This window comes from Eschrichtius robustus, chromosome 2 (genome assembly GCF_028021215.1).
Source record: "Eschrichtius robustus isolate mEscRob2 chromosome 2, mEscRob2.pri, whole genome shotgun sequence".
Taxonomy (NCBI): Eukaryota; Metazoa; Chordata; class Mammalia; order Artiodactyla; family Eschrichtiidae; genus Eschrichtius; species Eschrichtius robustus.
Genome location: NC_090825.1, coordinates 61385962 through 61412610, shown reverse-complemented (window position 1 = coordinate 61412610; position 26649 = coordinate 61385962). Strand labels below are relative to the sequence as shown.

Genomic DNA, 26649 nt, shown 5'->3' with positions numbered 1-26649 from the left:
TCATTATTATATTGTAGAATCCATTCCCACTGATGTCAGTTTAAAGGACTGTATTGTTAATCTGTTAGTTTATTACATCACTGAGATGATTATTCCTATCAAGCACATATCTAAAAAGTAGTTGTGATCCTTACATATTTCTTTTATTAAAACATGTAACACTTAAGGCTAAAATGGAGAATAAGTTATTGTTTTAAATTGTTTGACTAAATATATCTTAATAACCCATTCTTTATATTTCTTATATGCTCTCAATTTGGCTAAAAATACAGCATGGTAAACTGAGAAACTGAAATTATCATTTTTATTTTATTTTCCCATCGATAAAGCAGATCTCCTAAAAATTTAAAGCACATCTTTCTAAGGTAACATTTACCTCCTCACATCTTCAGCAGCTATCAGACATGACATGGGACATATTCATTGACCCTAAAAATTTTCATCAGAATCATGCACTGAAAGGGGGCAGCCCCAGCCAGACAAGAGGCTCATTTCAATTTTAACGGCTGTAATTAAAGGTTAATTCACTGAGTCAGGATTAACGAGGAAAGTACAAATAAATGATAGGCAAGCAGCTGCCTTTATAAAACAAGATTAGAACAATGCAATTACAATAAGAATTAGAAAAAAATCAACTTCCAGAAAGGATCCTTTAATAAACGAATTAAATTGTGATCTCTAAACATGAATATATATATATTTATTTATATATAAATAAAAGATAATATTTCATAAGGAATCATATAAATTGACATTGTATATCTAAGTATATTATGTCAAATGTAGAAACAATGCTTAATACTAAAAACTTTTTCATTATAGGTAAATTACCAAAAATATGCATGTATACATATCTACATATGATGTTTTTAAATGGCAAAAGTTTTTCCCTACTTCAGGCTCATTTTTTGATGTCCAGTTATCTTTACCTGCATCATAATTGATCTTTCCCTCTCTCTGCCCCACTTCCAGCAAGTACTTCTTATGTTTATACTTTAAATCTATTCTTAAAGAGCCCATTCCAAAATTCCTTTTCATCTAGTGGCAGTGAGAAAGTTGGCATGTGTTATTTTCAGGTGCATTATGTTTACATATTTTATAATTCTTCTTACTTACAATTTAAGCTCAGTGCTATATTTTATTTTATACAGATACTATTTTTAGTGTGATGTACCCTCTAACCTCAGGACATTGATCCAAAGCTTTTATATGTGTTGTATATTGCTAGAAAACTATCAGACTACTTACTGTGTTAAACATCCTTACATGAAAGTCCCTTGCATAGTGATTGGCACATAGTAGGGTCTCAGCAAATTTATCATTTTCATCTGTTTTTGTATTATTAATTGAAGCAATATACATTTTTTTAATTAGTAGGATCCTTATTAGTTCTATCAAATATTTATCATCTATCACAGGATTCAAAGAGAAGGAAAATAATTGTCCGTCATAAATGCAGGCTGTGGAAAATTGTTCCTCAAAAACTGGTTCCATAAATGGAATTTACATTTTGTCAGTGGCTCTTGAGCTGATTTTGTATAATAAATCTGTATGCTGGAGTAAATCTGAGTTTGATGCCTAGAAGCTAATAATTCAGTAGCATCGTTCCTGAAAAAAATATATAGTTCTATTTGAAGATTATGTTGCCTGTGATATGCAAAACTATAAGCACTGTACTGCTATTACCATGAAAGTGAGTTGTAAGTATAATGTAGATTTACCTGATAAAATTATCTCCTTTTTTTATTTTCTTAAATTAAAAAAATTTTTTTTTCATTGTTTAAGCTGCTGACAAGTGCTAGAGAATTTGCTTTATTGTATACATTGTGAAAAACCTGAGGAAAACTGATAAGTGTTTCACTGGTATTTAGATTAACCCACACATTGTATTTGGAGTGGGACAGTATGCTGTTTTGAACAATATTTTGACATTAAGAACTCCACAAAATAGTATTTAAGCCCCCTTTGGCGTGGACAGTTGATAACTTTTCATTCATAATTAGCTCATAGAGAACCGAGAGACATTTCAGGGAAATTGAACTGTCAGTGGGTAGAAACAAGCATTTGACCTCATCACATTGAGTGGGGCCCATCATAATTTGTTCATTTGGTGCCCATCAGCCCAGCCTCATCTCTCATACGGCACCTCACTGACCTTCCCTCTCCAATTCCGCTCAGTTCAGCTTTAATTATGACTCTGCAGACCTGAAGAAATATTGCAGCTTGCTCTCAAAAACCCTGAACTGCCACTCACCAAAAGATTGGTTTTTAACAGGTAATAAATGCCCAGAGGAAATGGTGCTATGTCCACACAGAGAACAGTGGCTTCTTTTGAGATTTTGCTGGCTCTCAATTGTGTCACTGTTGCCTAGTGAAAATTTTATTTCCAACACAGTAAGCTTGTGACTGAACATGAGTTCTTTAATTTAGGTAAACCCACCCATCCACAGAAGAAATTCTTAGTTACTTGGTTATCCAGTGAATTCACTAAGCCCATCACCTATTGAAGGTTGAGAAACAACTTTAGGTTGTTTAGGTAAAATATTTTTTTTTAGAATGCATTTTTACTTTTATTTTAATTAATAATTATTTTTTGAGATGTTGACCATCCTACCTCTTCTAGCAGTACAATTAATTGTAATTCATCAAATAATTTGGCAGAAGGAATCCTGCTAACAATCTTGCCTCTGCCAACAAAACAAAAAGATAAAGTTTAAAATAAGCGTTCATGTTGCCTACCATACTCCTCCTCCTCACCCCACCCCCCCATGACAGTATTTTTGCAAAGCAAGTTAATAATAGCAAACAGTGACTACATAAGAGGAAAATGTAAAGCTTAGAAAATTATAAAGTTTAACTTTTGTTTTCAAACCATGTCTCTAAAGATTTCATTGCAAATAGAAATATCGAAAACTATAGTTCCATACTGTGTATCCTTGTAGTGAATGTTAAACTGTCAGCAGGATTTTCAGGTCATTTGACAAAAAGGATACAGGTGCAGTAGCTAGCAGTGAAGGTGACTGCTAGTTTCATCAATCACTTTGCCTTTCTTTAAGTTGATACATAATGGACCCCTTCAATCAGCTTCCTTGTTCTTTGTCACTTGTTTGGAAAGAAGAAAAAAAAAAAAAGAATGGTGGAAAGGCTGGACTCTACAGTCAAGGTTAGGAAATGAATTGTTAGTTACTTACTCAGGGTACAGAGGATGTCAGTGTGAAAGGGGGCTGGCCCTTCATAAAATGTCAAGTTTGTCATTGGGTGATAACACACAGTGTGAAGCTTCATACAGGCCTTGTGCAGTGGCAGTGCTACTCAAAGTAGTGATTCTAAATATGAATTTGAGATTAAGATATTGCTTTGTGACAGAGATGTGTTTTGTGCCAGAAAATGTTCAAATACCTGTTTGTTTTACTTCTGGGGATTACATCAAACAACTTAGTTACAAAAACAAATTTTAGGTGGACTGTAAATACATGTCAGCCACTGTCAATTTAGTCTTATACCTTCTATAATATTTGATTTGAATCAGAAATTTTCCCAAGGTTTTTGGAAAGAAAACAGGAATTTGAAGTTTTATGTAGCTTCATTTGCTAAAACACATAGAGGTACCACCCAACAAGTTTGAATGCCTTGCTAATTTTAAACACTCAGGGGAAAAATAGAACAGTTTAAAGGAAACTCTCAGAAATTAGTGTCTGACTTCTTTTAACTGTTTCTTCCTTAGAAAACAGTACCTTTTAATTAATTTTTAAAAGAATGTTACACATCTGGAGAAAGTTATCAATTCACCAGTCTTTCAATAAATGGGTAGAGGGAATCATAAGGTATATCTTCTTTTAATACTTGACCAGATTGTATGTATTCTGAAATTCACCAATATGCTTTTCAGAGTATATTTTTATAGATATGTGACTCAATACTTATTTCAAAGCTCTCAACCAAAAAGTGCTATTATATATCAAGTGGCAGTGAAATGATCTGAGCAGGTGTTAGATTAAACATAAAAATTACATATCATAGTTATATGAAATTTCTCAGTTCTCTCAGATCTCCAAGAATAGTTTGGATAGAATAGTTAATATAGGTTAAAGTTCTTCACATTCTTTGCAGACTCCATATCTATAGGTAGTGCTAGTTCTCTTTTGCTTCTAGTAAAAAGCTTTGGAGGTTATGGTTTTTTTAGTGAAAGCTTTTTTTAACCTGAACATTCTATTAATAAACATAAAGGGAATGTCTTCCATATTCAGAACATTATGGTATGAGCGGCAGCAAATTAAAAAAGTAAGCCATGGTTACAGTTTTGAGCACATCTTACAGCCTTTTGGAAACAGAGACCATAAACAGGAGTACAGTAGAGCATGAGTAGAGCTTCCATGGAGGTTTGTAGTCCTTGACAGAGGAAATTACTAATGCTGCCAAATCTTCAGAGAAGAATCCTTTTATCTTGGATGATAATACTGAATGCCTTCTATAAAATAATTTACAGATGTGAAATTTCCACCAAGAAACATTTTGCCATTCTACATACATTTCTGTCAAACCAACACAGACTGAATTGAGTTTGTTCTGAGCAGTATTTGCTTATATCTCTGGTGGTTTCGTTTTTCTCATGTAGACCTGGTTGCATAAGCACCCACTGGTACACCTGCATTATTTATCCCAGGAGTTATGATGTTAACTTTTAGGTGAGTGCTTGTAAAATGGTTAAGAATTCAGATTCAGAGACTCAGTATAACCTTTTTTAAAAATCTGACTTTTTTATTGTGCTTGTTTCAGAAAAAGATGGTGCTGGAAAAAACTGTAACATTGTTAAGAGGTGCTTCAGGATTATCACTCATGTAATACCTACCCTCTCCTTCTCTTGCCTACATGTTTCATTGTCCTAAACTTGTTCTGCCCCACCCAAACCCTCTTGTATTTTTCTTGGTTCCTTCATTTTCCCCCATGGAAACTTGTCTGTCTTGGGTCTCATCACCCAAGTGTCTGGCTACTATAATCCCCTTTTGGCTTGTATAGAATTCATACAAAATGTTTTTTGTATGCATATTTTATCAGAAAAACTAATACATACTAAGGGTTAAGAGGTAGTCTTAGGTAATATGCAGTGCATTAAATTGGAGCCTTTGGAAGACAGTTAATCTTTTTCTTTTTTCACTGGTTCTCAGTACCTGTCTGTTAACCAGATGGATCAAAGCCAACTTAATGTGCTCATTAAAAATAAAGAAAGTATTAGGGGAGGGGAATTTTTTATAAACTGGTCTTCCAAATGATTCTGACAAGTAACTATCCAGTATGAAAGCCACTCAAATTATTAGTGTCTATGCTAATTGGAGCTTAAGTCCAATGAGAAAATACTGTACAGAAATCAGAATTGTTGATGCCTCTCAGATCACAGATCAGCCATTGAAAGATGTATGCAAATAAACATTATACCATAGACTCCACAGATGGGTTTTACAACACAAGAATTCAGAACAGTCATTTCCAACCAGACATTATAATTACTTTTATTAGCTCCCTGTTACTGCTGCATTACCACACATTTGGTGACTTATAACAATGCAAATTTATTATTTATTATTTACAGTTCTGGAGGTCAAAGTCCAAAATGAGTCTTACTGATCTAAAATCAATGTGTCAGCACAGCTGTGTTTTTTTCTGGAGGGTCTAGGGGAAAATCCTTTTTCTTGCCTTTTCCAACTTTTAGAGGCTGCCCACATTCCTTGGCTCAAAGCCAGCAATGACTAAGTTGTCCATACACTGTATCACTATGACACTGACTCTCCTGCCTCCCTCTTTCACTTATGGGATCTGTACAATTACATTGGCCCACGCAGACAATCCAGGAAAATCTCATATCAAAATCAGCTGTTTAACAATTTTAATTCCCCCCTGCCGTGCATCACTACATATTTATAGATTCTGTGGGTAGGACTTAGACACTTTTGGGGATCCATTATTCTGTATACCACCTCATGTATAGAACCTGTGGGGAGAAGAAGATGACTCAGCTATTCATACCTCACCTGTCAAATTGTAGAAGAGAGGAAGGGTAGGACCATGGCATTATGGAGGTCATTCTGATGCAGAGCCAGAGCCCAGCACCACATATAAGCATGTACTCTTGGGTCTTGATATTGATGACACCATGGTGATCACTCACTATTCCTAGAATTCAAATGGAGCCCTGCTGTGGGGATTATGGCCAGCTGTCTAACCAAGAAGTTCTTATTTGTAGCAGTTTTACTTAACTCTGGTCAGACCACTCAAATTAAGAGAAATTTGAAATTTTCAGATCAGTCATATTAAGTTTTATATCTATACCTTCCTATTGCTGTCTTTTTGATGCTTCAAGTCAATTTTTATTTCAAACTTTTACCAATTTTCATTTATTAGAATCAATTATACTAGCATTTCTCAGTGAAACATTGATTTATCTCAGAAGATAATGGAAAATGTGTCAAATGACATGACTTTTTATGCAGATTTTTAAATATTTTAAAACATAAAACTGTTTATTATCACATATAATTATAGGCACAAATAACTAACTCACTTGTGCTATTACGGCAACAGAGATTTCAAAAGTTATTTATATTTTTAACAAATCATGCAAAAAAATTATTGTCCAGACTTAGCACTTTGCTGTTTACATGGTGCATAAGAATAAAGTTAAGTAATCATGTTGAATGCATAAAGTTAAATAATAGTATGAAAATTAAATTGTAGGGAATATCAAAATGGAATGTGACTAACATCATTATGGGCTAGAGTTGGTCAGGGACAGTTCAATGGAACAATTAGGGCTTGAGCTGAGCATTGTATTATGGTTAATATTTGATATTTAATCAAGTCATGATTTACTAGAGTAAATCATAAGTAAATAATGATTTAAGCAAATCACAGAACTAGCAAGTGAGTTCTTTGTGCAAGACTGGCAAAAAATAAGGGCTGTGCTGAAATTTAGAATTAAAGTACAGTGTGTTTGGATCCACCAGAGGGCAGACAGCAGAAGCAAGAAAAACTACAATCCTGCAGCCTGTGAAACAAAAACCACACTACAAAAAGATAGACAAGCTGAAAAGGCAGAGGGCTATGTACCAGATGAAGGAACAAAATAAAACCCCAGAAAAACAACTAAATGAAGTGGAGATAGGCAACCTTCCAGAAAAAGAATTCAGAATAATGAGAGAGAAGATGATCCAGGACCTCGGAAAAAGAATGGCGGCAAAGATCGAGAAGATGCAAGAAATGTTTAACAAAGACCTAGAAGAATTAAAGAACAAACAAACAGAGATGAACAATACAATAACTGAAATGAAAACTACACTAGAAGGAATCAGTAGCAGAAGAACTGAGGCAGAAGAACAGATAAGTGACCTGGAAGACAGAATGGTGGAATTCACTGCTGCGGAACAGAATAAAGAAAAAAGAATGAAAAGAAATGAAGACAGCCTAAGAGACCTCTGGGACAACATTAAACGCAACAACATTCGCATTATAGGGGTCCCAGAAGGAGAAGAGAGAGAGAAAGGACCAGAGAAAATATTTGAAGAGATTATAGTCAAAAACTTGCCTTACGTGGGAAAGGAAATAGCCACCCAAGTCGAGGAAGCGCAGAGAGTCCCAGGCAGGATAAACCCAAGGAGAAACATGCCGAGACACATAGTAATCAAACTGACAAAAATTAAAGAAAAAGAAAAATTATTGAAAGCAACAAGGGAAAAACGACAAATAACATACAAGGGAACTCCCATAAAGCTAACAGCTGATTTCTCAGCAGAAACTCTACAAGCCAGAAGAGAGTGGCATGACATATTCAAAGTGATGAAAGGGAAGAACCTATAACCAAGATTACTCTACCCGGCAAGGATCTCATTCAGATTCGACGGAGAAATCAAAAGCTTTACAGACAAGCAAAAGCCAAGAGAATTCAGCACCACCAAACCAGCTCTACAACAAATACTAAAGGAACTTCTCTAAGTGGGAAACACAAGAGAAGAAAAGGACCTACAAAAACAAACCCATAACAATTAAGAAAATGGTAATGCGAACATAACATTCGATAATTACCTTAAGCGTGAATGGATTAAATGCTCCAACCAAAAGACACAGGCTTGCTGAATGTATACAAAAACAAGACCCATATACATGCTGTCTACAAGAGACCCACTTCAGACCTAGGGACACATACAGACTGAAAGTGAGGGGATGGAAAAAGATATTCCATGCAAATGGAAATCAAAAGAAAGCTGGAGTAGCAATACTCATAGCAGATAAAAGAGACTTTAAAATAAAGAATGTTACAAGAGACGAGAAAGGACACTACATAATGATCAAGGGATCAATCTAAGAAGAAGATATAACAATTATAAATATATATGCACCCAGCATAGGAGCACTTGAATACATAAAGCAACTGCTAACAGCTATAAAAGAGGAAATCGACAGTAACACAGTAATAGTGGGGGACTTTAACACCTCACTTACACCAATGGACGGATCATCCAAAATGAAAATAAATAAGGAAACAGAAGCTTTATATGATGCAATAGGCCAAATAGATTTAATTGATATTTATAGGACATTCCATCCAAAAACAGCAGATTACACTTTCTTCTCAAGTGCGCACGGAACATTCTCCAGGATAGATCACATTTTGGGTCACAAATCAAGCCTCAGTAAATTTAAGAAAATTGAAATTGTATCAACCATCTTTTCTGACCCCAACGCTATGAGATTAGAAATCAGTTACAGGGAAAAAAATGTAAAAAACACAAATACATGGAGGCTAAACAATACGTTACTAAATAACCAAGAGATCACTGAAGAAATCAAAGAGGAAATCAAAAAATACCTGGAGACAAATGACAATGAACACACGACGATCCAAAACCTATGGGATGCAGCAAAAGCGGTTCTAAGGGGGAAGTTTATAGCAATACAAGCCTACCTGAAGAAACAAGAAAACTCTCACATGAACAATCTAACCTTACACCTAAAGGAACTAGAGAAAGAAGAACAAACAAAACCCAAAGTTAGTAGAAGGAAAGAAATCATAAAGATCAGAGCAGAAATAAATGAAATAGAAACAAAGAAAACAATAGCAAAGATCAATAAAACTAAAAGCTGGTTCTTTGAGAAGATAAACAAAATTGATAAACCATTAGCCAGACTCATCAAGAAAAAGAGAGGACTCATATCAATAGAATTAGACATGAAAAAGGAGAAGTTACAACAACACCACAGGAATACAAAGCATCCTAAGAGACTACTACAAGCAACTCTATGCCAATAAAATGGACAACCTGGAAGAAATGAACAAATTCTTAGAAAGGTATAACCTTCCAAGACTGAACCAGGAAGAAACAGAAAATATCAACAGACCAATCACAAGTAACGAAATTGAAACTGTGATTAAAAATCTTCCAACAAACAAAAGTCCAGGACCAGATGGCTTCACAGGTGAATTCTATCAAACATTTAGAGAAGAGCTAACACCCATCCTTCTCAAACTCCTCCAAAAAATTGCAGAGGAAGGAACACTCCCAAACTCATTCTATGAGGCCACCATCACCCTGATACCAAAACCAGACAAAGGTACTACAAAAAAAAGAAAATTACCAATATCACTGATGAATATAGATGCAAAAATCCTCAACAAAATACTAGCAATCAGAATCCAACAGCACATTGAAAGGATCATACACCATGATCAAGTGGGATTTATCCCAGGGATGCAAGGATTCTTCAATATACACAAATCAGTCAATGTGATACACCATATTAACAAATTGAAGAATAAAAACCATATGATCATCTCAATAGAGGCAGAAAAAGCTTTTGACAAAATTCAACACCCATTTATGATAAAAACTCTCCAGAAAGTGGGCATAGAGGGAACGTACCTCAACATAATAAAGGTCATATACGACAAACCCACAGCAAACATCATTCTCAATGGTGAAAAACTGAAAGCATTTCCTCTAAGATCAGGAACAAGACAGGGATGTACACTCTTGCCACTATTATTCAACATAGTTTTGGAAGTCCTAGCCACAGCAATCAGAGATGAAAAAGAAGTAAAATGAATACAAATTGGAAAAGAAGAAGTAAAACTGTCACTGTTTGCAGATGACATGATACTATACATAGAGAATCCTAAAGATGCTACCAGAAAACTACTAGAGCTAATCAATGAATTTGGTAAAGTTGCAGGATACAAAATTAATGCACAGAAATCTCTTGCATTCCTATACACTAATGATGAAAAATCTGAAAGAGAAATTATGGAAACACTCCCATTTACCACTGCAACAAAAAGAATAAAATACCTAGGAGTAAACTTACCTAGGGAGATGAAAGACCTATATGCAGAAAACTATAAGACACTGATGAAAGAAATTAAAGATGATACCAACAGATGGAGAGATATACCATGTTCTTGGATTGGAAGAATCAATATTGTGAAAATGAGTATACTACCCAAAGCAATCTACAGATTGAATGCAATCCCTATCAAATTGCCAATGGCATTTTTTACAGAACTAGAACAAAAAATCTTAAAATTTGTATGGAGACACAAAAGACCCCAAATAGCCAAAGCAGACTTGAGGGACAAAACGGAGCTGGAGGAATCAGACTCCCTGACTTCAGACTATACTAAAAGCTACAGTAATCAAGACAATATGGTACTGACACAAAACCAGAAACAGATCAGTGGAACAGGATAGAAAGCCCAGAGGTAAACCCATGCACCTATGGTCAACTTATCTATGACGAAGGAGGCAGGATATACAATGAAGAAAAGACAGTTTCCTCAATAAGTGGTGCTGGGAAAACTGGACACCTACATGTAAAAGAATGAAATTAGATCACTCCCTAACACCTTACACAAAAATAAACTCAAAATGGATTAGAGACCTAAATGTAAGACCAGACACTATAAAACTCTTAGAGGAAAACATAGGAAGAACACTCTTTGACATACATCACAGCAAGATCTTTTTTGACCCACCTCCTAGAGTAATGGAAATAAAAACAAAAATAAATAAATGGGACCCAATGAAACTTAAAAGCTTTTGCACAGCAAAGGAAACTACAAACAAGATGAAAAGACAACCCTCAGAATGGAAGAAAATATTTGCAAACGAATCAACGGACAAAGGATTAATCTCCAAAATATATAAACAGCTCATGCAGCTCAATATTAAAAAAACAAACAACCCAATCCAAAAATGGGCAGAAGACCTAAATAGACATTTCTCCAAAGAAGACATACAGATGGCCAAGAAGCACATGAAAAGCTGCTCAACATCACTAATTATTAGAGAAATGGAAATCAAAACTACAATGCGGGGCTTCCCTGGTGGCGCAGTGGTTGAGAATCTGCCTGCTAATGCAGGGGACACGGGTTCGAGCCCTGGTCTGGGAAGATCCCACATGCCACGGAGCAGCTGGGCCCGTGAGCCACAACTACTGAGCCTGCGCGTCTGGAGCCTGTGCCCCGCAACGGGAGGGGCCGTGATAGTGAAAGGCCCGCACACCACGATGAAGAGCGGTCCCCGCACCGCGATGAAGAGTGGCCCCCGCTTGCCGCAACTAGAGAAAGCCCTCGCACGAACCGAAGACCCAACACAGCCAAAAAAAAAAAAAAACCTAAAATAAATAAATAAAACACATGTTAGGTCATCAATACATGTTAATTATAAAAAAAAAAAAAAAACCTACAATGAGGTATCACCTCACACCAGTTAGAATGGGCATCATCAGAAAATCTACAAATAAGAAATGCTAGAGAGGGTGTGGAGAAAAGGGAACCCTCTTGCACTGTTGGTGGGAATGTAAATTGATACAGCCACTATGGAGAACAGTATGGAGGTTCCTTAAAAATCTAAAAATAGAACTACCATATGACTCAGCAGTCCCACTACTGGGCATGTACCCAGAGAAAACCATAATTCAAAAAGACACATGCACCCCAATGTTCATTGCAGCACTGTTTACAATAGCCAGGTCATGGAAGCAACCTAAATGCCCATTGACAGATGAATGGATAAAGAAGATGTGGTATATATATGTACAATGGAATATTACTCAGCCATTAAAAGGAACGAAATGGGGTCATTTCTAGAGACGTGGATGGATCTAGAGACTGTCATACAGAGTGAAGTAAGTCAGAAAGAGAAAAACAAATATCGTATATTAATGCATGTATGTGGAACCTAGAAAACTGGTACAGATGAACCGGTTTGCAGGGTAGAAATAGAGACACAGATGTAGAGAACAAATGTATGGACGCCAAGGGGGGAAAGTGGCAGGGAGCCAGTGGTGGTGTGATGAATTGGGAGATTGGGATTGACATATATACAGTAATATGTGTAAAATGGATAACTAATAAGAACCTGCTGTATAAAAAAATAAATAAAATTAAATTCAAAAGAAAAAAGTACAGTGTGTTTGGAGGGCTGTTCTTTTAGAATTTTTAAAGGTTTATTTTTTTCATCAAACTGTTGTAGATCTAGGAATTCCTGTCCTTAAAATGAAATAACACTTTTCTGAAAAGACCCAGCATAAGAAGAAATGAAAAATTGTTTCCTGTTTTATGATTATACCCCTGGGGCTAATTCTTTTTTCTTTGGTGGGTTACGTGAAAGAAAATCAAAGCTAACCTATCTCAAAGCTTACTGGGTATCAGACTTTGTGCTTTGAACCAAATGGTTGACTTAATTTTTCCTCTCCCTGAGAGCTAAATAAGGAGAGGAACCCTAAGTATCCACTGCTGTCCGCTAGTGGAGTAGAGTCTAAAATCAGAGGAATAGTGGGCAGAAATAATTTAACGAAACAACAGAAGAGGAGTTAGAGTTAGATTTTGCCATAAGTTGGATGGAGAGTTAACTCAAGTAGCAGTGGGTGGTAGGATCACATTTATGCCACCGGAAATCTTGTAACGACTCCTTTCCTGTTTGCGTGGCATCGTCTTCAGTAAACTCTTAGAGAAAACAAGCAAAAGGTACCACAACTGAATGAAAAGGTGGGTGGCCAGTATCCTGTATAGAACTGGTACTATGTTCTTGAAGAGCTGGATTTATTTCTGGACATCAACATTTTTTAAAGCAATGCATCCTTCTCTTTCCAACAAATGCCTGCCATAACCAATAATATGTTGGCATGTCCATTTTCAGCTTGTAGTACAAAATAAATGAAAGCCAAGGACATTACAATTGGGAGGGAAGGAAAACTATTATTTAAAAGGCTTTTAAATGATGTCACTATATATTCTTTTAACAACATCCTCTAAAAGCCTTTGAAAAAATAGTCCCTTCCTCCCTCAGTTGTTAACAAAGACCATGCCAGGGACTGCTCTTTAAAAGGCTGTTAAATGGTGATACTATATTTTTTAACATCAACATCATTTAGAAACCTTTTAGAGAACAGTCCTCTTCACCCACAACTAACAGAGAGGAAAAAAAAAAAGGACATGGGGGAAGGGATTACTTTTTTACAGGCCTTTGGATGGTACTATCAATAAATACAGCAATATTGTTTCAAATGCCCTTCTCCAGTGGTGATTCAGCTTTTTGATATGTACTTTTAACCTCAGGACCTTATGTTATCTGACAGATTGATGTTTTAATGTTGACAGGAAACTCAGTTTACTAATAATCCCGATAATGCCTTTTATTGAACAGTTTAAAAATCAATTTCACATATACAGTCTCATTTTATCCTCAAAACAACTCAGTGAAGCAGACAGGATGTGTATAATTAGCCCCATTTTACAGAGGAGAAAAACAGAAGCTAAGTGAGGTTGTGATTTAGCTAAGTTCTCACTACTAATATATGACTGAGTTGAAACCATAACCCAGGGCTCCTGACATTTGATCTAGTGCCCCATCCAGCTGCCTCTGGTTACCTTTGTTACTTCTTTTTTAGTGATATTCTTCATTGCTCTTTTCAACATGTCCAAACAGTAAGAGTTAATTCCTTATAATTAGTATAAAAGTGGGATTCTGTAATTTCAGTACTGAAGGTAGATATGTAGATGGTAGGAGTTTTTTAATACTGTAATCCTGATGAAGTAAAGAAGTATAAAATATCTCAAACGTAGTAGTCTTCCTATGATGTTAGGACATTCAGACTTATCTTGAGATTCCTCATCACATCATAAGTGATGTGTGCTTATGAAATTCTCGCTTGAAATCCACTTTCAGATATCTAGTTTATTAAATAACTGATAATTTAAAAATCTGATCTCATTTTATTGATTTGCTTTTGAAGGTTATTCTGGTGACTAAGGCTACTTACTCATAATTAAGGTCATATTCAAAAAGGTTTCCTCGGTTATCATTAATCTTTGGAAAGAAGTAATAAATGCTGGTTCTTCCCACTTCCTGTAGTTCTCTGAAAAAGAGGGAAAAATCTCCCCACTAGCTTCCGTGACTGACCTTTATTTTCCTTTATCATAAGGAATACTTTCTGTTTATTGGAAAAGGAATTGTAGATTATTACTTGACAGAAATGACACTTAAAAATGTTCAATTCTAATCTTAGTTCTGCCAGTGTTTTTCCCTTATGCTAATAAACATTGTCTTTAATGACAATTAAAGAAGAGTACTTTCATCTACAAAACACTTTCATATGAAATATCTCACTGAATCCTTATAAAAACGATCCTACAAATTAAGTAGTATTACTCTTTATTTTACAAATTCATGCTCAAAGAAGTTAAATAATTTTCTTCTCATCAATAACTTGAAGGTCTTCTAACTTAAAATTTAATGTTTTCTTACTTAACCACTGCCAGCACTAACTCTACCTGACAAGAGGGAAGCCATAGCCTTTCTTTCTTGCTTCTGAAGAAAGATGTTTCATATGCCAAATATAGGGATAGCCTGAGAACACATGGACCAGTGCAAGAGTACAAACACCTAGGCCCCAATCCTAGGTATTGATCCAGAAAAATTCATTGTCAGGTGACTCTACTGAAAATAAAGCCCGGTCATCAGAGGTTTTGCTGCCAAAGACGTGGACTCCAGAGACTCAGAGGTTCCTGTGTAGTAAATCAAGGTGTTCTACCCATCCCTACCTCCTCACTGAAGAATTTAAAGTATTTATGCACAGATCAGGAAAAAAAAAATATATATATATATATATATGTGTGTATGTATGTATAAATATACATGTGTGTGGGTGTGAGAGAGAGAGCGTGTGAGCGAGTGTGCACGCTAGCTCTGTGGTCTCAGAGGACGCATTTCCCCAAACTTGCCCTATGTCAGGAATTCCACAGCAATGTATGGTTTGTCTGACTGACATCTGTGATGTAGAAAGGATCCTTTCCTTCTTTGTCAGATTCAAAGAAAGCATCCCTGGAGAGCCCTGTTATTTAAAATTAAAGTAGCAGTAATAAAACTGCCTTTCCAATTTGTACGTCAACTAAGACATACTTCTTTTTCTTCCTCTAGGACTTCATCTAGATGAGATCCATATCCCTCTGTCTCCTAAGTTACAGTTCATTTAAGTGCAAGCAGCATGGCTGGTTTTTAGATGCTGTGGCCCCATTGTGAAATGTGTGGAACAACTACCAATCCCCTCACATACTTTTATAAAGTACTATTATGTAGCCTGGCTTTCCTCTGAGAATCTCCCTTTGGATCTTGCTGTCCCATAACAAATATTCTCAGCATGACCTCACTCACAGTTCTCTAGAATTCTTTGTTTGACGAAATCATTATTACCAGCAAGATGGTTTGTATGAAGCTCCCAGATGTTTCATCTAGGCCTTTTCATCCTCATGTTCCTTCCTCATATGAGGCCCATTCCATCTTCCTATACCCTTTTCCTTTCCTTGTCATTCTCATCTTGGGATCTCTTAATCATTTACCCACATTCAGTGAAGATCTTGGCATCTTCCACATAATCTCATCAACCCACCATCATCCTGGGACATCTCACTGTACATATTTTCAACCTGTGCAATATGTAACCTCACAGCCTCTTGATCTGTTCAGTACCGATAACTTTGACCTGTACTGAATTTCAACCACATACTCTTTCATTTCAACTCTGAAATCATGTGTCATTCCCTTACTTGTGCCTGTCATGTTAACATCTTCAGGCCCTTCACTCCTCTAGATTTTTTTATATTTAGCCTAGATTTACAACAACCCTAAAAGATAGGTCGTAGTTTCCCCACTTCACAGATGTGAAAATTGAGGTCTCTAAAGCATGAGTAACTTTTTTAGTGTCATAGGGTTAGTAAGTTGCAGAGCCAGAGGTTCAGCTCATCTGTCTGGCTTCAAAGCTCAGCACTTTCTACCCCTCCTCACTGAACGTATAAGGGAGGTACAGTTTTAAGAGAATTATTTTTACAAGAGCCTGTGGTACAGATTGGAGTGGAAGGAATCTAGAGACAGGGAGGCCAATTTGAATGGGCAAGCAGAAATAAAAGGGGAGCAAAAGACAGGGAGGGACACCAAATTGTTAATTATGGTTAAACCTGAGGGGATTTTACTTGTATTTCCATACTGTTTGAAATTGTTTTCAATAAACATGGACTTCTGTTGCAATTTTAAATTTTAAAAAATGTTTTAATGTTTTAAGTGTCATTGATGACTTGAACTAAGCTGGTGGTAGACAACAGAAAAGAAGAAAATGAATACAAGAGACATCAAACTTCTCAAGTAATTGTTGGAGGGAAATAAGAATGTCAAAGATAATGCCAAGGTTCTGAGCTTGGTTCCGAAGGAAGGGAACGCTAACATTTTCTTTTTTATATGATGTCATTGATATTGTCAGTGAGAAAGCGGTAGAACTAAAGATCAAATGATTATCACATCTATCAAATAACACAACACATAATTGTTTGTGCTTACATAAACTGTTCCGGTTCTGACAAAATTTATTGTAACCAATTATTGGAGCCTTTCTGCTAAACACTTTGGAAACCAGATTGTTTTGTTTTTATTAGCACCCTTAAACCAAAAGTCAGAAAGGAAATATGAAAAAGAATAGTAGAACATATCTAAGAATAGTATAATGTATCTACATCCATAGTTCTGGAACTATTTTTCTATGAAAGTGGTAAATAAAAGTATATATACATCACTCTGGATTTCAGATTTATAAAAAGTAGTATATTGACAGTGAGACTTATAGGTTTACCTTTGGGGAGGGGAAAGGATAGGGTATTATTATAAAGTAATTTCCTCCTCATCTCAACACCAATGGAAAGTGAATACATCCTGTATGGGGGTTAGCAAACATTTTGTAAAGGGCCAGATAGTAAATATTTTTAGCTTTGCAGAGCACAGCCACTCAACTCTGCCATTGTGGTAAAACAGCCAGAGATCATGCAGAAATGGATGAATGTGGCTGCGTTCCAATAAAACTTTATTTGTGGACATTGAATCAGAATGTCTTATAATTTTAGTGTCACAAAAATGTTATTTTTCTTTTTATTTTCTTCAGCCTTTTAAAAATGTAAAAACCATTCTTAGCTCACAGACTATAAAAAAAACAGGCAGTGGACTGGGTTTGATCCACAGGCCAAGTTTGCTGTAGCCTGCTTAATACCATGCGTGAAGTAAGGTTCTCATTAAATGTTTGTTGATAATTACTCAGACCTTTCTGTAAATACATTTTTATTTATTACCAAAATAAGAGGTGAAAAGTCTCACATTTTTCACTGTATATACTGATGACTAAAATAAAATAGGAGCAAGGAACACAGTTACTTTCTAGAATACCTAAATTTACATATATAAGGAGGAAGTTATCTTTAGAAGTATAAACCGTTTATTTAAAGTAATATTCGATGGAAAAATGAAATATACTTCTTTGAGTGTTATGTTTATAGTTCTAGCTAACAGTTAAGCAAATTTGCCCTTTGCTTTTTTAAATCCTGTACTAGGTACTAGACCCAATACTGTAGATTAAAGATAAAATAGGCTCACTTTCTACAGTTTACTGGGTGAATAAGAATACTGTAGCTTTCTGCATTACAGCTCTTACCAGTTGAGATTTACACTGGTTTAAAAAGTGCTAATTTTAAAGATGAAACTGTATCTCTGTTTACAATCTGGTCATTTTTTATAACTCATATATCTAAATAAATACTGCTGTAAAATAAGCCAAACAAAACTAGGTACAAAGAGAGCAGTTTATATACTGCAGATCTTCATATTTTTGGAGTCCAAAAACAGAATAGATTGATAATACTTAAAAATGATTAAGTGTCTGAATGTGGATTAAAGCAAAAAAGACTAGAAGACATTGTTTTCATAAAGCTTTACATAGAAGTGTCATCTCTGAAATAGTAATGCAGATGTCGAACAAGGTTTATTTTTAGGCACTTGATACTCCTTGTTTTATTTTCAGTTCTCATTTAAATTTTATAATTCAATCATTTTGAACAGCTATGTACAAAAGAAGTTTTACAACTTTAATCTTAATAATCTCAAAAAAAGCAGACATGCTATGTCATAAAATAACTATTAGTGACTAGTTTGTATCCTATAAATCTAACTTGAGTTGATAATATGGTCCATTACCAGCTAACTGCACAGAGTATTTTTCATTTTACACTCTTCGGTTACTTTTTAGTGAAGTGTTAAAAAATATGAAGCTTTTCTCCTCTCTAAAATTGCACGCTGTCTGTCTGTTATTAGGGAGATAACAGCTCTTATAAATGTTTCAGTAAGCGCTAAGTAGACAGTTATGTGCACTCTCATTCCACGCTTATTTGCTTACTGTAATAAACTGATAAAATATGTGTGGTTTGTCTCTGTGTATCTACAGGCATCATGAGTCACATAGATTCCCTTTAGAAATAATGTTGTGTCTGCAAAATTGATTGGTTATTTTCATAAACCATCTAAAGGTACACAAATGACTTTTATTATTTAAACATACGCTGTGTAAAGATTTGTAGAGGATTATCTCACTGTTACTTGATGCTTTTTGTTCTGTTAACTCTAGAAAAAGGCTTTTTATTTTAGAGTTATTACAGTTAGTGAACTAATTACCTCCTCAGGAATCGTGAGGATAACCCATATCATTTGCTTATAATGCAGCTAAATTTTTAATTCTTTGAACAGTAGTTAAATAATTAAAACCATTGTTTTCAAATATTGTCTTTCATACTATCCTGTTTATACAAGTTTTAATATTTAATGGGAAATAATGCTTTTACCTGAACTAGATACTATAAGAAATAGTGTTTGGATCATAGAAGTCCTTCTAATTATTAAGAAATACAATATTTTTCATTTGTGTCCAATTATATACAGTAGAAAATTTCTAGTCAAGTCATATCCTAAAACCAACAAGTATTAATATTGATCATCTCCACTTATCACCACAGTAAGCTCCTTGAAAGACTGTAGTATTTTTAGTAACAGTGTTATAATTGAGCACTCAGCATCAAGTAAAGTATAGTTATGACCAACAGTAGTGGTATATTATCTGCAAATCTCTCTAATCATTTAATGTAGAAAAATTATGCTTTGAGTTCTGAAAATGGGTAAAATTGTGTTTTGTAAATTGAACATAAAAGCGGGGAATAAATGGAGAGACAGATAATAAACATAATAAATAAGATTCCTCTTTCTTAATGAAGGTAGGACTAAGCCTTGAACCAAAGCAAGTTGAACCATAAGAATTGCTAATTCCTCTTTTTTTTTTTCCTTCTCTTTATTTGTCGAGGTATAGTTGATGTACAATATTACGTAAGTTTCAGATGAACAACATATGAATCGTACTTTTTAAAGGTTATACTCCATTTATAGTTATTATAAAATATTGGCTGTATTCCCTGTGTTATGTAATATATCCTTGTAGCGTATTTATTTTATACATAGTAGTTTGTACCTTTTAATCCCCTACTCCCATCCTTCCCCTCCCCCTTCCCTCTCACCACTGGTTACCACTAGTTTGTTCTCTATATCTGTGAGTCTCCTCCTTTTGTTGTATTCACTAGTGTATTCTATTTTTTAGATTCCATATACAAGTGATAATCATACAGTATTTATCTTTCTTTCTTTGACTTATTTCAGTTAGCATAATACCCTCCAAGTCCATCCATGTTGTAAACGGCAAAATTTTTGTTCTTTTTATGGCTGAGTAGTATGCCATTGTACATAAATATATCACATCATCTTTATCCATTCATCTGTTGATTGACACTTAGGTTGCTCCTATATTTTGGCTATTGTAAATAATGTTGCTATGAACATTGAAGTGCATGTATTTTTTCAAATGAGTGTTTTCGGTTTTTTTGGATATGTACCCAGGAGTGGAATTGCTGGGTCATATGGTAGTTCTATTTTTAGTTTTTTGAGAAGCCTCCATACTGTTTTTCACCAATTTACATTCCCACCAACAGTGTAGGAGGGTTCCCTTTTCTCCACATCCTTCGCCAATATTTGTTATTTGTGTTCTTTTTGATGATAGCCATTCTGACGGTTGTGAGGTGATATCTCCTTTTGGTTTTAATTAATATTTCTCTGATAATTAATGATATTGAGCATTTCTTCATGTGCCTGTTAGCCATCTGTATGTCTTCTTTGGAGATATGTCTATTCAGTTCTTCTGCCCAGTTTTTAATTGGGTTGTTTGTTTTTTTGATGTTGAGTTGTATGAGCTGTTTATGTATTTTGGATATTAACCCCTTATCAATCATATCATTTGCAAATATTTTCTCCTGTCCAGTAGATTGTCTTTTCGTTTTGTTGACAGTTTCCTTTGTTGTTCAAAAGCTTTTAAGTTTAATTAGGTCCCATTTGTTTATTTTTGCTTTTATTTCCTTTGCTGTAATTCAACTCTTTGATGTACAGAGTTGGTAGATTCATATGGTTCAACCTAATCAGATGCCATGCCTGAGTCTCACCATGACATATCTACCAGGGCTTTAGGAAAAGGAACAAGAAAGCACCTTCTCCCATTATGAGTTTATTCCCCAGTCTCCCAGTTAGTGTCCTGAAATCTGACTAATCGTGATTAGTAGTTGAGTTGGGGGAGTTAAGTGATAGAAACCGAATTTGAACTAGCTTAAGGAAAAAAAAAAAAAAGGAAGTTTCAGGAAGGAATGCTAGAGTATTTCACAGAAAACCAAGCTTCAGGAAGGGTAGGAATATGTCAGCTTCAAGAACCATCCAAACCAAAGATACCAGCAGGACTCTGTCTCTCACCTGTTCTTTGTTTATTTCTTACTGAGCAATATGGCAGGAAATGTGGCCACAGACATTAGAGTTTTAAATCTCAGAATTTTAGCCACTTGAGAGAGACTGGCTCAACTTCCTAAGTCCCAAATCCAAAAATCCTAGGAAAGGAACTCATTGGGCCAAGTGCCCATTCCTGAACCAGTTAATGTGGTCAGATCATGAGGTGGCATAAGAACATGCCAGCTCCATCAAGAACTGAATGTGGCAACATTCCTAGAAGATGGTAGATGTGTTGAGCAGACAATCCCATACATAACCACTACACGGTAGAACACTGGGGAGAAAGCTCCTTCAAAAGACTAGCACTTAGTCTTGAACCAGATAAAAGCTACCCTGAAACATTGAACTCTGATTCCTCAGTGTCTTTCATAAAACTTACTTGATACTTTGTTGTCAGCCATCAGAACACATCATGATACATCAGAACCCCATAGAAACAATTAGCCAGGTCATAACATCAACTTTAATAAAGGAAAGTGAAAAAAAAAAAAAATAGCTTCTTTGTCAAGTAGACTTCTCATTAGCAAAGCATGCTAACCCAGGTGGTGCCATTGTGCACATTCCATAAAGGTACCCTTGAATGTAAGCTAGGTTTTTAGATCTTGTCCACCTCTCAGTCAGTTACAACTGCACAGCTGTACATGATACTCCTACTCAACGTTAATTTAGCTCTTAGGAGTAAGTGGATCTGGGAATTGTCGAATGACCAAAAAAAAGAAAAGTGGGTATCAAAGAACTGTGAAGGGTATGAGATGTTACCTCACTTTCAGGCTAACAAGTTAGCCTGAGACAATTTCATGGGTACTGGTAGAAGACACCAGACTCCTGTGTCAAAGACAAAAGACAGTTTATTACTCACAGCAATAGCAGAAGCCAGGATAATATCATTCTTGCCACTTCTCTGAGCCCCAATTTTCACAGGGTGACGCAACGAAGGCTAGGTAATGACTGCATATGCAGTGGATTGCTTTAGAGGAGAGGATCCTTAGCATAGAAGATCCCAACCTTTCATAAGGGTCTGTTGGCAAACCTGTCCAACCTTTGCCCCAGAGGGAGGCACTTAACCCATTTCCAAAGACTGTTTGCTATACATCCTTGAAAAGATTTTCAGGAACAAAGTTGTTAACACCTTTGCTTAGAAGATGTACAGAACTGTGAGAGATCTGTGGAGAACTGTTCCTCAGGACAACAGGAGAAGGGGAGGGGGAGAAAAGAAAGTAACATGTATGCCCTTAGATCAGGGGCCAGCCACCTTTTTCTGTAAAGGGTCCGGATAGTAAATATGTTAGGCATTGCAACTACTCAACTCTTTCATTGTAGAGCCAAAAAGCAACCACCCACAATATGTCAAAGAACAGAATGGCCGTGTTCCAATAAAACTTTATAAAACAAGCAGCAGGTGATATTTGGCTTGTGGGCTGTAGTTTGCTGTCTCCTACCCAAGGTGATTTGTTTTGTTCAAACTTAAGTATCTACCTCCTTTCTTAAACTTAAACCCTCATTTTCACAGCCCCAGTCTAGGTCATTCACTAATTAATTTACTTTTTACCTGTTTTTTTTTTTAACATTTAATAAAATAATTGTTATTTGTAAATTGTGAAGTAAGAAAAGCCATTCATGATATTTAGCATCTTAGAATATAAGCAGCCACAGATCATGTATATGTTTCTGGAATATAAGTAAGTAATCTGATGTACAAAATGTTGAACTAAAATCTTGCTTTCTTGTCAGGATTAATTGTATTACATATGGAAATTGATGAAGTATTTATGAAACCTACTGGTTTTATTGAACAAAATATCACCTATGTAGTTTAGACAGTGGAGGAGGTTCGCTAAATATGACTTGTATGAACTTAGAAAATAGGTTAAAAAAAGCAATCAAACATTTTCAGTCAGCCCCTTTCTGTAGTTAAAAAAGTGTATATTATTACCCCAAACTGCCATTTATGAGGTATTTATTGTGAAAGAAAACATAGGCCTCTTTGCACTATCATAGATAAGCTTTGAAGATTGTTAGGGAGGACCTTTTTTAGAAGTTAAAGTGCTTCTTGAACTTGGTTGAGTGTGGAAAGAATGTGTGGAGAGAATTACACTGTTTTTCTTCCTTTGTACATTCCTTAGCATTGTTTTAACTATTATAATAAAGGTCCAGAATTTTGGGACAAAGTAGAAAAAAAACAAATATTTGGACCACGTGTCCCAGGGTTAGATTGAGAGAGAGAATCAGTTAACCAACTAAGACAAGTTGATAGCTCTTAAATGACTTAAGGCGTACCTTCAAAGAACCTTATGTGATATCTAGAGTGCTAATTCCTGGCTGCCTGTAATCCAGACTCCTGCATTTGTTCTGCTTTTCTCATGGTGCTCTACACTTGCCTCTCTCCAACTTTATCATTCTGTGTATATGATATTTAACTCTTGGATTTTTGTTGATGAGTTTTAAATTATTATTATTATTAAGTTTTTTATGTCATCAGACGTCAGTGGCATAGTGAGCATGTTGAACAGGTTAATATGTACTCTCACAATTATAATAGAAAACCTAGTTTGGGAGAGTACACTTGTTAGGAAAAAATCTTGATTAGGCCTGTTTAATCACAAATTGATTTTTTTTTTTTTTTTTAAAGCTTGCCCATGTCAGGTCAAGCCACATGCAATACTTTGACTTTGAATGGAAAGATAGCCCCATATTATTTTAGAAAGGACTGTGTTTCTTCACTTAATATGCTGCCTCTGATTCCACTCACAGTTGAATTTAACTAAGAGTCTAAGGTTCAGTGAAAGCATAAACAGATGACTAGCCAAGAAAATATTGGCAGGGGTGGGTGGAAGAATAAGCGACGCTTTGTTTTGCCAAACAATTGAATCACATTGTAGGGCTATAAGAAATAAAACAGTGTGGTACTGGTTTAACAGCTCCATCAAGGTTCAAAAATGTCTCCAACTAAATAATTAGAATGTCTGCATTTATAGATCATTGAGGAAGAGCTAATCATTAAATCATGTACAGATGATTTGTTAAGTATTTGGAGAAAAATAATTAAAATATAGAGTAAATATACCTAAATCAGTTCCTCATGAATTAAAAAATTAGAACCATGAAAGCTCCAGAAGAAAATGTAAGTGAATGGTTATCTGATCTTGAGATAGGGAAGATCTTTTTAATCATTAAAGCAAAGGAAGAACCACCTTAAAAAGGAGGTCATAGTCTTCAGTTTACAGTGAAAGAAATTCAGGGTGAAAAAAGTTAAAGCAGTCAGGATTGGAAATGAAAGTATAAGATGTTCATTATAGACAGATTATAATATAGTTTGAAAGCCCAAGAAAATCAAATGACAAATTATTAAAACTAATAAGAAAATTGGCAAAATGTTGAAATATAGTGTACCTAAGAAGAAAACAAAAACATTTATAAACTCTAAAAAAACTGAATATATTTATACAACTAAGATTATTCTCTTCTTTTTAGATACAGATTGTCAAAATATTTTAATATATGCCTGCAGAGTACAGAAGAATTTTAATACTGTTTCGAAGGCATTTACTTTACATTTTTGTATAATTTCTGACTTCATATCTATGTGTGTGATATCCTACTAATGTCTATTATTGTGATTAATACTTTAGGGAAAACAGGAGTTAAGTGTTGTGAATTTTTGTATATTTTTAAGAATTAATAACTATATTCACTAATTCTTTTTTTTTTTTTTCTTTTTTCCATCGTGCAATAGGTCAGTACTCCTGTCTTTGTACCAGTGAAAACTCATGTGCTGCTTCATCGGATGAGTGGAAAAGGACTAGCTGCCCATTATTTCTTTCCAAGACAGCCTTGCAGTTTTGGTGATAATATGGTCTCTGTGCAAATAACATTGAATAATACCACTGATTGGAAGGTGGAAAATATCCACATAGGGGAAAAGAAACTTCCTGTGGGCATGCAAATGCATGTTTTTAATCCAATAGGTAAATAGTAATTCTCATTTAAAACTTTAACTACATTTGATAATTAAATGTGTTCATTTTAAAAGTAAAGTGGAATACATATTATTTTATTGACTATTAGCAAACTCAGTGTATATAAGTTTTTCCTTTTTAAACCGAATTTATCTTGTAAGATAAATACATGTCTTTGCCCTTAGTGAATTAGGTGCCAGCAGTGGTAATACCAGTACTGATGAAAGACTGTGTCTGGAGAATCACAATTTCCTCCCATTTTTCCTATCTGCATCACCTTCCCCCACCTCTCTCTCTGGTCAGCTTCATTTCCTGCATGATTTTAGTCTGCCTTTTGGGTATTGTACCTTCCATATCTCTTCTTCCCCGTTTCCCTTCCTATTCCATAGATTGAAAAGTGAAGGGAGCAGAGACTGAGAGGGTATGTACTATTCTGTTTGTCTTCCTTTCAATACATAGAAGGTAGAATAGCCCACAGTATGTTACTGGTATTTTTACACATCATGTTTTTTTAATCTGTTGCCACCATTTAAAAATCAGTATTTTTTTTTACATTAAAGGACAAACCAGGAAATCTCACTGTTCACGGGTAAAGCACAAGATTATGGCGGTACAGGTGCTTTATTCCCACCTGCATGCAGCACAACCAGCCGATGCCATGCCGGCTGCCCCTACCACGTAGCATGTGCTTTCCAGGCTACCTCAGTGCCCATTATATCATACTGTCTCTCCAGCTGTCATCCCCTTCCATTTTTTAAGTGTTTTACAAAAAGTACACCTTTTAAAAATTAAGTGTAACAACTGTATGGCTAACTTTGAGTTTAAAATAGTATAATAATTAGAATGTCTATCTCTCTTTTTGTTTTGTGTAAGTGGAGGCAGTCCTACAGTTTAGTTGGGAGAAGGTTCAGGCAAAATCTTAATTAAAAGTGATACAAGGTTTCTGTCACTGAATCCTTGAAATATTACCATCAGAAGGCTCCAAGTAGTTCCTTTTTATGATACTTTAGGTGAGCAAAGCCTTTTGACCGGGTAACTCTGCCTTCTTTATTCATTATTGCCTATCATATAGCTATTCTGTTTTTTCTCCCTCTTTGCCTGAGTGAGCTCTTTCACATTGTTGAATTCTCTCCTGTCATTTTCATGAGTCATTCAGTAAAGAAGTCATTCTTTGTGTTATATTTTTCCACAAAGATATAAAAAATTCCTAGTAGATGAAATATGGTAGACTTTTATAAGCAACCAAAGTAGAGAGAAGTAGAGTTAAAGTAAGTTGATTTGAGAACCCATGTAATATCCTCTTTAAAAAATAATTTGGTAATTAAGACACTGTTTAAAGACTACAGTGTCCTGATTTTTATTGAATTATTTTATGAAGTTAATATATTGCTAAGGAATTAAAGAATATCCCAATTTGTATTCTTTTTTACTGCTTGAAATCCAGCTTTTTTTACCTAGTTAAAAAATTAATT

The 26649-nt window shown here is 35.2% G+C and overlaps 1 protein-coding gene across 1 annotated transcript in view; it reads left to right on the top strand.

Moving 5' to 3' along the window:
* AP3B1 (adaptor related protein complex 3 subunit beta 1) overlaps positions 1 to 26649 on the top strand; it is a 283078-nt gene that overhangs the window by 217368 nt on the left and 39061 nt on the right. Inside the window, exon 23 of the mRNA XM_068535546.1 lies at positions 24955 to 25186. Within this exon, the coding sequence (XP_068391647.1) occupies positions 24955 to 25186 (232 nt within the window). The remainder of the gene's footprint in view (positions 1 to 24954; positions 25187 to 26649) is intronic.